At 34.8% G+C, this 14,087-nt stretch overlaps 1 protein-coding gene across 2 annotated transcripts in view; it reads left to right on the top strand.

Moving 5' to 3' along the window:
* The window catches only part of POF1B (POF1B actin binding protein), an 83,961-nt gene that overhangs the window by 42,187 nt on the left and 27,687 nt on the right, over nt 1-14,087 (top strand). For both annotated transcript variants that reach the window (XM_019717430.3, XM_019717429.3), the window contains exons 7-9: nt 497-627; nt 10,086-10,113; nt 11,585-11,659. In XM_019717430.3, the coding sequence (XP_019572989.3) occupies nt 497-627; nt 10,086-10,113; nt 11,585-11,659 (234 nt within the window). The remainder of the gene's footprint in view (nt 1-496; nt 628-10,085; nt 10,114-11,584; nt 11,660-14,087) is intronic.

Raw genomic sequence — 14,087 nt, 5'->3', positions numbered from 1 at the left:
TTTAATCTAACTTTAAGATATACTAATAAATCAAGCTGACTTTCACTGAGAAGCTCCAAGTCCAAATGAAAGTATTCTTCTATAGTCAGCATAATTCAAATAATTCACATGTTCTTTTCCAACAGGGGGCAGATGAGTAAGACAAGTGGTGATAATGGGTTATTCAGAGATTTTGATTTACTTGTTTTACTTAAGCATATATATTCAAGAATTTTTATATCAATTATTCAAGTTTTGCATTCATTATGTCACTTAGACTTGAGTGAAATGAAACGAAAATGTTATCGCAATGTTGCTTTTTTCTTAAATTTCTCCCACATTGAAAAATGTAAACCCCAGATACAAAGAAAATTTTAATTTTCTGCTTAATTCATGTGGTGACTTTGTAATGAGTTACTTGTATTAATAAGCTATTTCAGTTTTTGCATTTCACATCAAAACTGTGAATTTAGAAACACTTAATGTTGTTTATAATTGTGATTGATGTTTTTCTCAGGTGATAATTCAGGATGATGGCCCTGAAAAATTGGACCCCAAGTATTTTGGAGAGTTACTTGCGGATCTAAGCCGTAAAAATACTGATCTATACCACTGCTTATTAGACCATTTGCAGAGAATTGGAGGAAGGTACGATAAACATATAATTTGCCTTGATGTTATAGCTACCAAACATTTTACAATACTGTAGTATTTTTAAATAGACTTTATTTTTAGAGCAATTTTAAGTTTACAGCAAAACTCGAGTACTTTTAATGGGGAAATAGCACAACTACATTTTAAGTGTCAATGTACTTTATGAAAATCCACAAAAAGCTCACAGCAGCCCTTTAGAGATCAGTAAAGACTTCTGTATGTTATCTTTTATAATGTACTTTGATGGCAAATGCAGCCTCTTGGTCAAGAAGCTCAAAAAAATGCATGATATACTATGACTTGTTTTCAGATATTACACTGATGATATAAAATAGAATCCCACTACTAACACATTACTGTTTATCTTCCAGTGATATATGTTCAATGTATGAAGGCCAGAGTTCAATATATATTAAGTGTTGTATATTATAAATGTTATATATTATTTTATTATATTACATATATTAAAATAGATTATATAAATATCTAAAAGTAATATAAATATGTATGTTATACAATAATATATAATAAATAATATATAATTATATATGTGTACACAAATAAACAATTTATCAGCTGTTCATGTGTAGATGAGAGCATAGTATGTCATGAAATAAATTCCATAAGCCATATCCCAAATGTTGCCTTCTATGACTTAGTCATATTATATATATCTATCAGACAAAATCTAGTAAAGCTCCAAAAAATCTAAGGTGAAAGTCAGTAGAATATTTTTCTAGGTCAGACTCACTAACTAGATTCTTGTACTTCTTAGAGATCTTTAATCTGTTGTCCATCTCTTTTCTCTCCATTTCTTACATCTTTTTTTTCCATTTATCAGCTGACTTTTCTTGCTTTTATATTAATGACTGCAATCATTCTCTTATCATCATCCACAACTGCCTTGCTTCCTTATGTTGTTGTCCCTCCTACTTTGCAAAATCTTAACACTGGATTAGTCTAGCTCCCAGCTTTATTTGTTTCTTTTTATCACCATCTCCATCCAGTACCCAACCACCACTACCCCGAGAATTCAGAGGGCTTAATGAGAGGTGTTTCATTTACCCTGGTTTCTTTGGTGCTTAGCATAGTGACTGGTTTAGTGTGGTGCTCAATAAATATTACTTAATTAATTTTTATTTTTCAATTACATTCAATATTATTTTATATTAGTTTCAGTTGTTCTTAATTTCTCTTTCTGATAGTTTGTTATTTGTGTATAAAACTTCAATTGATTTCTGAATATTAATTTTGTATCCTGCTACTTCATTGAATCCGTTTATCAGTTCTAATAGTTTTTTTCTTTTTTTGGGGGGGCTGTATAATCATAGGATTCTCTTATATAATATGTCATCTGCAAATAATGACAATTATACTCCTTCTTTTCCAACTTAGATGATTTCTCTTTCTTTTTCTTGTCTGATTGCTATGGCTAGGACTTCCAATATTGTGTTGAATAAAAGTGGTGAAAATGGACATCCTTGTCTTGGGTGGAAATCACTTTTAGCTTTTCCCTGTTGAGTATGATGTTAGCTGTGGGTTTGACCTTTATTATGTTGAGGTATGTTCCCTCTATTCCAACTTTGGTGAGAGTATTTATAATAAATGGATGGTGAATTTTCTCAAAAACTTTTTCTGCATTTATTGACATGATCATATGATTTTTATCCTTCATTTTCTTTATGTGGTGTATCACATTAATTGATTTGTGGGTATTGAGCTCACTTTGGAATAAATCTTGATCATGGTGTATGATCTGTTGAATGTATTGCTGAATTTGATTTCCTAATACTTTGTTGAGGATTGCTGAATCTATGTTCATCCGGGATATTGGCCTATAATCTTCTCTTTTGTAACATCTGTGCCTGGTTTTGAAGTCAGGGTAATGTTGGTCTCATAAAATGAAGGCCTCCCTGCTCTGGAAATTTTTGGAATATTTTGAGAAGGAGCCATGTAATTATTCTTTGAATATTTGGTAAAATTGACCTCTAAAGCCATCCAGTCCAGAACTTTTGTTTGTTGGAGGATTTTTGATTACTGATTCGATTTTGTTAGTAATAATCAGTCTGTTCAGATTTTCTCTTTCTTCTTGACTCCATCTTGGAAGATTGTATGTTTCTAGCAATTCATCCACTTCTTCCATATCGTCCAATTTGTTGGCATATAATTGCTCACAGTATTTTCTTATAATCTTTGTACTTCTGTGGTGTCAGTTGTTACTTCTCTTTCATTTCTGATTTTTTTTTTCTTTGGGTCCTCTTCTCTTCTCTTCTCTTCTCTTCTCTTCTCTTCTCTTCTCTTCTCTTCTCTTCTCTTCTCTTTCTCTCAATGAGTCTGGTTAAGGGTTTATCAAATTCATTTATGTTTTCAAAGAACCAGCTCTTGGTTTCATTTGATCTTTCGTATTGTACTTTTAGCCTCTATTTCATTTATTTCCACTCTGATCTTTATTATTTCCTTCTTTCTACTCACTTTGGGCTTTGTTTTTCTTTTCCTTGTTCTTTTAAGTGTAAGATTGGATTACTGCGATTTTTTTGTTTCTTGAGGTAAGCTTGTATTGCTATGAATTTCCTTCTTAGACCTGCTTCAACTGTGTCCTATAGATTTTGTTCATTGTGTTTTCATTTTCATTTGTCTCAAGGTATCTCTTGATTTCTTCTTTGATCTCATTGTTAGCCCATTCATTGTTTAGAACCATGCTATTTAGCCTCCATGTGCTTGTTATTTTTCAATTTTTTTCTTATAGTTAAGTTCTAGTTTCATACCATTGTGGTCAGAGGAGATCCTTGATACGATTTCAATCTTCTTAAATTTATTGAGACTTGTTTTGTGGCCTAAAATGTGGTCTATCTTGGAAAATGTTCCATGTACAGTTGAAAAGAATGTATATTTTGCTGCTTTGGGGTGAAATGCTCTAAAAATATCAATTAAGTCCATCTGGTCTAATGTGACACTTAAAGCGGCTGTTTCCTTGTTGATTTTCTGTCTGAAAGATTTATCCATTGTTGTCAATGGGGTGTTAAAGTCCCCTACTATGACTGTATTATGGTTGATCTCTCCCTTTATGTTGGTCAATATTTGCATTATATATTTCGGTGCTCCTATGTTGGGTGCATAAATGTTTACAAAGGTTATAGCCTCTTGTTGGATCAAGCCCTTTGTCATTATGAAATGTCTTTCTTTGTCTCAGATCATAGCCTTTGTTTTAAACTTCATTTTGTCTGATACAAGTATTGCTACCCCAGCTTATTTTTGTTTCTGTTTGCATGAAATAGCTTTTTCCATCATTTTACTTTTAGTCTGTGTGTGTCTCTTTATCTGAAGCGAGTCTCTTGTAGACAGAATATGTATGGGTCTTGTTTTCTTATCCATTCAGCTCCCCTATGTCTTTTTTTTAATTTATTGGGGTGACTCCCCTATGTCTTTTAATTGGAGTATTTACTCCATTCATATTTAAAGTGATTATTGATAGGTATGTAGTTATTGCCATTATATTATTTATATTTGTGTTCTTTTTTCTTCTTGTTCTTTTAGAAGTCCCTCTAACATTTGTTGTGATACTTGTTGGTGGTGATGAACTCCGTTAGTTTTCATTTATTTATTTTTGGTTTTTTGGTCTGGGAAGCTCTTTATCTCTCCTTCAATTTTAAAGGATAGACTTGATGGGCAGAGTCATCTTGGTTATAGGCATTTGTTTTTCATCACTTTGAAAAGTTTGTGTTTATCCCTTCTTTCCTGCAAAGTCTCTGTTGAAAAATCATTTGACAATCTTATGGGAGCTCTCTTGTAGACAACTAACTGCCTCTCTCTTGCTGTTTTTAAGATCCTCTCTCTGTCTTTAACCTTTGGCTTTTGAATTATGATGTGTCTTGGTGTGGGCCTCTTTGAATCTTGTTTGGACTCTTCTGTGCTTCCTGGACTTGTAAATCTATTTCCTTCACCAGGTTAGGGAACTTTTCAGTCATTATTTCTTCAAATAAGTTCTTGCTCTCTCTTCTCCTTTTGGTAATCCACTGATGCAAATGTTGATATGCTTGTCCCAGAAGTCCCTTAAACTTTCTTCGTTTTTAAAATTATTATTTTTTTTTGTTTCTAACTGAGTGTTTTCTGCTACCTTGACTTCCAAATTGCTGATTTGATCCTCTGCTACATCGAATCTGCTCTTCATTCTTTAAAGTATATACTTCATTTCAGTTATTGTATTTTTCATTTCTGACTGTTTTTTAATGGTTTCTATGTTCTTTTTCATGCTTACTACCTCTTTGTTAAAGTTCTCACTAAGTTCCTTGAGCATCCTTATAACCATTGTTTTGACTCTGTCTCTGGTAGGCTGCTTACCTCCATTTCATTTAGCCTTTTTTCTGGAGTTTTCTCCTGTTCTTTCATTTAGAATGTAATTGTTTGTTTCCTCATTTTGGCTGCTTCTCTGTGTTTGTTTCTATGTATTAGGTAGATCTCCTATGTCTCCCAGTCTTGGCCAGTTCTCCTGTGTAGTAGCTGTCCTGTGGGGCCCTGGCACAGTATCCTTGGTCACCTGCTCCAAGTACTCCAGGAGTGTCTGTTGTGTGGGTTGTGTGTGCCTTCCTGTTATAATTGAGCCTTGATTGCTATTCGCATGTCAGTAGCTAGAATTGACCTTCAGGCTGATTAGCTGTGGGGTTTGGTCACATCCACAGCTTACGGGCTGCTGTGCAGGGTACTTACCCCACTGAGTAGAATTCACCCCAGTGGGCTCTGGTGCCTGTTGAGACCACCTTTTGTGTATGCTGCTTGTGAGAGTAATTGGGTAGTGCTCTGCTGTGGCCTGAAGGCAACCTCCAAGTATGTTGGTTTTAGGGCCTCTTGGGAGGGGCTCCGGTGCCAGCTCAGGTATCCCACTGTCTGTGACTGGCCAGAGAGTTCCTGGTAGGAGCTACAAAGTGATCCACAGTTGTTCACTGCCTGTGTTAACCCTGGAGGTGTGTGTGAGAGGCCACACTGTGAACTGAGGGCAGCTGCCACCAGTATCAGGGCTGGGGTAGCTTCCCAAAATGCCAGACATTCTGAGGCCTGCTGCTACCTACTGGCTCCCTTAAGGTTCAGCCACTTATAAAGCCTTGTGCAGTATGTGAGTTTGGTGAGGCAGGGTCTTGGGGAGTCACTAGAATGGGAAGAGTTGTGGTCACCAGATTAATGTAGATTCTGGTTTGGTGCCAGTGCTGAGTGGGGTTACTCAGCAAAGTCTCAGAGCATACTAAAGCCAGTCTCTTCCTGCTTGGGGCCCACAGATTTTGATAGCTTTCCAAGAAAGAGTGCAATGCAGGGGGAGCTGGTTGCTGGCTAAGAAAATGCCTCAGATGTTAGGGGATTTGGGTGGGGCTGGGTCCCAGCAGAGCTCACTAAACCAATTCAGATTAAGATTTGGCCACGTGGGGGCAGGCTCAACACACAAAAAAAGATAGTAGCCACCTGCCAGCTGTATGGAAGGAGGACCCCACACAGGGAAAGTGGCAACTGTCCTCCAGCCCTCTTCCAAAGCCACACACCTCAGTCTGTGCCCTCCCCTCCCATGCCTCCGACGCACTCTAAATCACCACCAGAGCCCAGGGTGAGTGCTTGTGGGTGAGTGAGTCTGTGCGGACCTTTTAAGAGGATGCTTGGGTTTCCCACCACCTTTTGTCCCACCCGGATCATCAGAATCCCTAGTTTTTCACAGCCAAATGTTGTGGGTGGCTCCGCTTCCTGGCATCACTACTCTGGGTTGGGGAAGCTGGTGTGGGGGTATGGGGTTCCTCACTTCTCTGGGGGAACCTCCATAGCTGAGATATCCCTCCTGATTCTCAACTGCCACATGGAGGTTTGAGTCTTATTCCATGTCTCCCTGACTCCTACCAGTCTCAAAGTGGCTCCTTCTTTATATTTTCAGTCATAGGACTTCTGTTCAGCTAGACTTCAGATGGTTCTCCAGGTTGATTGTTCTATAATTTAGTTGTAATTTAGATGTAATCATGGGAGGAGCTGAGCAGTGTTTACCCACTCTGCTATCTTGACTGGAACATCAACACATATTTGTTGAATGAATGAATGCCTTCTTTGCTGCTACATCCATGCAGTTGAGTACGGTTACAGCAAAGCACAGCCATTCGTTTCTATTGAAGTCACTATAAATGCATGATCACCATCTTCAGCTAAGCCTTCATCATGTTTTTGTACTATTACCCAAACAAGTATTTCACACATTCACTCATTTGTATAAGTCACTACCTTAAAATCTTTTTCCTCACTCTGATTAGTCAGTTACTTATTGAGTGTGCACTATATGCCAGACACTGTGCTTTGTCTATATTATCTACTTCACATAGTAACCCTAGAAAATTTCAAATGAAGACTCAGAGAGAGTAAGTTATTAACTTAAGGTCACACAGCTACCAAGTGCTTGGGATAGATTCAAACATTTTTTAGGAGTCTTTACCTATAAACTATGACTTAGCAGTTCTGCAAAGCCTTCCCAAGATACTTGTTTTGGTCTAGGTGTTCCTCTTCTGTTCATTAATCATGCCCTGAGAATATTTCTATCAAAGTATCACATTGTAAAATAAAGAGCATATAGAGACATAGTCTTAAGTACCCTGATTCTAGATCCAGAGTTAACTTATTGGAACCATGTCCCAGTTTTTGTTACATACCAGATATGTAATATCATGTAACTTGTTTAACTTTCTGTACCTCGATTTCTTCATCTGTAAGATAGGGGTTATAATAATAATACTTATGTCATAGATTTTTATAAGCCATAAATGATTCAAGACATGTGCTTTCAAGCAACATTAGCATCATGTGAGAACTTGGAAATCAACTAACAGAATGAGAAACTCTGGGTATAAGGCTCAGCAACAAACACCCCACATGATTCTGATACATTCTCAAGTTTGAGAACCATTGACCTAAGGCCACAAAAGTGGCAAAATCTGGGACCATACCCCATACTCTGAGAACGTTTCCTCCTTAGGCAAATCATTTAACCTTTCAATACTAGATATGTATCTCCAAATTATTTATGATATTAATGACAAAGAAATTATCAATTTTTTGAATCATCAAATTTTAAAAGTCACAAGATTTACACCAATTTTACATTGTGCAAATTTTGCCTTGAAATAATTATGTTTATATGACATACAGGACAAGGTAATATTTATGTTTTGTATAGTCCCAAAACACTTCAGAATGCATGGCCTTGACAAAGTTGTTACTCAATTAAGGTTTATAGAATGGGAGTTAAATATATTCCAAATTTATTTGTCTCATATAAATTGGAAGTAAACAAAGTGAGCAGGAAAGTTAAATTATTTCATAATGATCATCCAGGTAAAGGTGTAATCTGGGTTTTTGAAATACCTTATTCTCATTTAGGCCATTTTGTTAACTATACATGGATGATGACCTATGTGTAGTTAAGCACTGCAAAGATTTGAATTTAATTCCTAGAGTAGCAAAAATACCAAAAACAAAAAGAAAGCTCATGTTTCCACATCAGTAAATACTCCAGGGTAGAGAGGGTCTCAAACTTTTGGTGTTTGTTTGTCATAAGTTTGTCAGTTTTTTTCTCTTCATTACTTCCCTCTTTCACCCTTTTTTTCTTTTTTTTCTTATTACATTCTTTCCTTCCTAGGAGATGAGATGATATATAGTGGGTGCCACTCTGTTTTTTTTTTTTTTTTTCTTTTTCCCAATATAATTCTCGCCACCATCCCCCAGTGCTGAATGGAGATGTAATCCACACTGATCTTTCCTGGTACCTGCTCTGCTCTCTTTATTCCTGCTTTCTCCCTTGCTCCCTCCCCTTTTATCTCCCCTTATCTTTTCTTTCCAAATTGCAGTTCAGCAACGAGTGGGATGCAGGATCAAATATAAGGAAGGTTGTCTCATGAAACCATTCTGGTTACTTTTTAATATTCCAATATTAAGTGCTGTTGATTGTTCCTTGTATTGTTTCTTTGGTTTGTTTTCTTATTTGTGGAAAGAACTAAGTGACTAGGGATATGTATACTAGGTTGGCATTGGAATTGGAATTTTAAATATAAATGGTCTATTAATACAGTGACAATTCCAGTTACCATTGACACAAGACTACTAAAACTTCATTGTGATTCATATTTTTAACTTGTTACTTTTAGTAAAACAGTTACTTTAGTAAAACATTAAATAAGTAGAAGACATTTCATTATGTTTTGCTAGGGCCTCACCACAATTTCTATTTTGAGCGACACAGGAAATACCACATGCATACATACAGATGATTGCACATATGCAGTCATGCCTTGGGAAATGGAATCTTCAGTTCTTTCTCCACATTAGTTTATATATTTTTATAAATGCATGCAAGAGGTTTTTCACAGTGAATGATTCTTTTAGCTCTGTAAGCAATGTATTACTCATAAGGGCTTAGAAGGTAAAGATAGGCGCTAATGTACTAGCTTATATCTCTAAAATACTTCTGTCATACTGAGGATATTGCAGTCATATATCTATGATTTTCTAAGACCATCTTACTTTAAGGTATTCTGTCTTGCTGTCAGAAATGTGTACTTTTGTTGTTGTTGTTGTTGTTTCAGAAGAATGTTCACTGTATGTATTTTGGGCCCAATTCTTCCACTATAGTGTAGAAGGAGTAAGTAGGCAAAAATAAAAGCCTGTCTGTTGCCACTTACAACACTAGAACTGTATCCTTCCCAGCTTTCAGCATTCCCCAAAGAAGCAAGTGCCAGACTGATATAATCACTAATAATTCTCTTGCAACATTTGCCTACCTCATATCGTTCCACAAAGGACCTTCCAACCCTCATGGTCAAACCTTCATTTTGATGCTGGAAATTCCATTATTCTACTAGAATTTTTTGTCATGTTGCTTAAAGCTCTGTTCCTATGTAAACATTCAAATACACTTTAAGCTTTCTCACTGCCATATGTTCTGTAGCATGTGTAGATTGAATGAGTTACTCCGTCTTGTCTTGAAAATTTCAATTTTGATAAAACTTGAAGACACTGTAGAGAGAAGCTGGAATCAGCACTGAAAGAGATCAATACAGGAGAAAAGGGAGATGGAAATAGAGAACAACTATTATTGTCATTTATTCACTCAAGTAGCATGTACTGCCATGCACTGAGGACTTCTACATCTAGCCACAAATGGACTGGGGCTAATGGATGGTACTGACCAATTCTGCATATTTTATTGGTTTGCTATTTGGGTATTTTTTTATTTTAACAGATTAGCTAGTTTCAGGAAAAATTGTTTTTGTCAAGTGCAATTTTAGTTATTTTAAAATTTTTCATTTGTATTGTAAATTGAATTGGTGCTATTATGATGTATTGTAAAGTAAGTTAAAATAATTAGAACACTAGCACTTATATATGATCAGTATATACATTTTCTTAAGGTTGTTTATCATGTGTTTTTTTCACTCTTGCAGCAAACAGGACTTTGATTCTACAGATGAGGTAAGTGTAAAACTATTAAAAATCAAACATAGTTGATAATCAAGCAGATTCTGATATTTGCACTAATAATATTGTTTTAGTTTGGTACCTTCATTAGATGGGAAACGGGGTAGTGAAAGAAATAATGATCATTTTGCCTTTAAAATAATATAACCATTTATATCTTTGTCATGTCTGTAAAAGCAATAATTGTAAATGTAGTAACCATTCACACAAAAAGTGTTTTTTAGCAGCCACTTTGTGATTTAATTTATCTTTGCTTATCAGAACATTTAAAAAATCATAGACTTACTCTGCTTTATAAAACTGAAATCTAGATTAACTAATAAATAGCAGATTAAGTTTTAATGTGTTTTGAAACCTTGTATGTCCCATGACAAAGAGCCAGCAATTTGAAGTATCTTTTCAAATATTAATTCTATTACTGTGTTGCCCGAAAATAAGACCTAACCAGACAATCAGCTCTCATGCGTCTTTTGTAGCAAAAAATAATATAAGACCTGGTATTATATTATATTATATTATACCAGGTATTATATTATATTATATTATATTATATTATATTATATTATATTATATTATATTACATTACATTATACCCGGTCTTATATTATGTTATATTATATTATAGTAAAATAAGACCGGGTCTTATATTAATTTTTGCTCCAAAAGGCGCATTAGAGCTGATTGTCAGGCTAGGTCTTATTTTCGGGGAAACACGGTATATATGCACATTTTGTTAATAATTACTTTTAATGGACTAAGTCGTCAAATAGAGAAATGATTACAATGTAATAAGAAAGCAAAATAGCCTATTTTGTATTAATTTTTATCTTTGTTTCCAGTGTATTCATATACTGCATTCATTACAATTATTCAGTAAGCCCTAAATTGCATTTAGGAAGTACTAACTTCAATTCAGATTCTCACGTAAAATTAGTGGAAGCTTCTCAGTGTTGCTGTGGCAACGTCATAATCTTTCAAAAGTCACCACAGCTCTATGTAAATTCTCAATAAACCTTTCATTTTATTTTATTTACCCAAATTTTCATTGCTTAAAAAAAATCAGCCTCTAAAATGTCATATCTACCACCAACAAAACTTCCAGAAGGCTGTTGAAAGATACACTGAAATAAAGTGTTTAATGGGATTTAAGAGGCCATCCTTTTATTTTTAAATTGCTCTTTTTAAAAAATAGAAATGGAACATCTGACTGATTGCCCAAAGTTTTTCCCTAAAATGCCTGAAATTCAGGGTTCTTTCCTTGATATATGTAATATAATCAAAAAATGTTTTAAAGTAGGAACTGATAAGGCTAGAAATGAAATTTGTAGCAACTATTACCCAAAAAGTGAAATAATCTTTTGATGTCCCTAAAAATATGCCCGCTGCACAAAAGTCTGTGGACTGCTGATCCTAAGATTAAAATACTAATATGTAACTTTTCAATTGATATTCCTCTCTTTTTCAGTCAGAAGACATTGAATCCTTGATTCCTAAAGGATTGTCAGAGTTTACAAAACAGCAGATTCGCTATATTCTGCAGGTGAGATGAGATCAAGAGTGTGAGAGCAACACTAAAAAACCTCTAGGCTAGGAAGCTTCCCTTAATTAAGAACAGAAAGTTTCTTCTGTTTACAGAAGCCCTTTTAATATTTCCTGCAATGCTGGCTTGGTGGTAATAAATTCCTTTAGCTTATTCTTTTCTGGGAAGCTCTTTATCTCTCCTTCAATTTTAAATGATAGCCTTGCTGGATAAAGCAATCTACGTTGTAGGCCTTTGTTTTTCATCACTTTGAGTACATCCTGCCACTCCCTCCTGGCCTTCAATGTTTCTGTAGAAAAGTCATCTGATACTATTATAGGAGTTCCCTTATATGGACATTTGTCTTGTTAGGGAGACCACCTCAGTGATGATTCAGATGCCTGATCACTGCACTGTACACCTGAAGCTGAAGCTGAACAATAATGAATGTCAACTATAATTATATATATATATATATATATATATATATATATATATATATATGGTATAGATATAGATATAGATGATATAGATATAGATATAGATGCAAGAAGTGGAGTACAGCATTAGGAACAGAGACAGTGGAAATGTAATTTCTGTATGCGATGTCAGAGGGGTAGTGGATGGGGGTAGTGGGGTTATCACTGTGTGAGGGATATAAATGATAAATTGTTAACTATTACATTGTTTTGTACACCTGAAACTAATAAAAAATGTTAAAAGAAAAGAACAGAAAGTTTCAAATAAAAATCCTGTTTCACAAGAGTTGATTATATTTTGATTAAATAAAGGTTGCATTATAATTTGGTCAGACCATCAAATACTGCTATTGAATAACTAGCATTCAGGAAAGTGTTCTAGAAATACCAACCCTTGCTGTGGATTACCCTTATTCTGTCCTCACTTCTGTAGCACAATCTGACTCTGACTTACAACTTTTTCTCTCTTCTTCTCCATTCTACTTTCTAACCCTCTTCACCTGACCCCTGGCAGTGAGAAATGGAAAGGCAAGTGCCTTGCTTTTCCTAAATTGTGGAAGGCTAGGAACCACTAAAGCAGTAAAATCTCCTACAATAAAGGGAGAGACAGATCAAGATTAGTGATAAAGAAGTATGATTAAAAAGAAGAATATATGTGTTTACAAGATAGGATTCTAAAGATAATCTAGTTTCGTCTAGTGAAGACAATTTCTAAGTTTGATATTTGGTCTCAAACCTTTGTTGATCATCCAAATATTGGACCTGGTGTCGTATTTTAAAACTTAAATATTGTTTTTAGTGGCACACAGTCTGTATTAAAAAGAGACAGTGGTGTGGGGGAATACATATGCTCTGCAGAACATGAATCTTGGTGACATCCTTGATATTATCTCTGGTGGTGGAATGTCCATCCAAAGAGTATTCAAGGCCTCTTTCTATGAAAAATTCTAAGGATTTTTGCTTCTAAGTTCATGAGAAACATTGCTCTGTAGTTTTCTTTTCTTGTATTATCTTTGGTATTGTTATCAGGATAATGATATTAGCTTCATAAAATGAAATGGGAAGTGTTTCTTCTTTCTCTATTTTCTGGAAGAGACTATAGACGGTATTTGGCAGCATCCTTCAATGAAAATATTTGGACCTAGAGAGTTGTTTTTCAGATTTGTTTTTTTTTTATTCTAAATTCAATGCTTTAATACTTATAGGTCTATTCAAATGATCTGTTTCATATTGGGTGAGTTGTAGCTTGTGGTTTTCAAGGAAGTAGTCCATTTCATCTAAATTGTCAACTTAAATGTCTATAGTTGTTCATAGTATTCCCTTATTATCCTTTTGATATCTACAGGGTCTGTATTACTGTCCTCTATTTAATTGCTGAAAAAAATCTTTTTTCTTTGTCAATCTTACTGGAGGTCCATCATTTTTATTGGTTTTTACAAAGAACTAGATTTTATATGTTTTATTGATCTTCTCTACTGTTGTCCTGCTTACACTTCCATTGATTTTCACTCTTGTCTGTATGATTTACTTCCTTTGCTTGCTTTTGGTTTATTTCGCTCTTCTTTGTCTAGTTTCTTGATATAGGAAGTTAGATTATTGATTTGAGACCTATCCTGTTTTCTAATGTAAGCATGTAGTGCTATAAATGTCTTCTCATCATGACTTTAGCTGTGTCTCACAAATTATGGTATGCATTTCATTTACTTTCAGTGCTATGTATTTCTTATCTAACGTTAGATTTCCACTTCGACCTGTGGATTATTTGGAAGTGTATTGTTTAGTTTACAAGTGTTTAGAGATTTTCCTGTTGTCTTTCTGTTATTAATTTCTAGTTTAATTTCATTGTGGTCAGAGAACATATTCCATATGAGATCAATTCTTTTGAAGTAGTTACGTCTTGTTGTATAATAAAGGATATGGTCTACCTTGGTCTGTATTCCAAGGGCAGATGAAAGGAATTTGTATCTGTT

Source organism: Rhinolophus sinicus, chromosome 18 (assembly GCF_057876585.1).
Source record: "Rhinolophus sinicus isolate RSI-liver-muscle chromosome 18, RSI-T2T, whole genome shotgun sequence".
NCBI lineage: Eukaryota > Metazoa > Chordata > Mammalia > Chiroptera > Rhinolophidae > Rhinolophus > Rhinolophus sinicus.
This window is presented reverse-complemented; position numbering and strand designations above follow the sequence as displayed.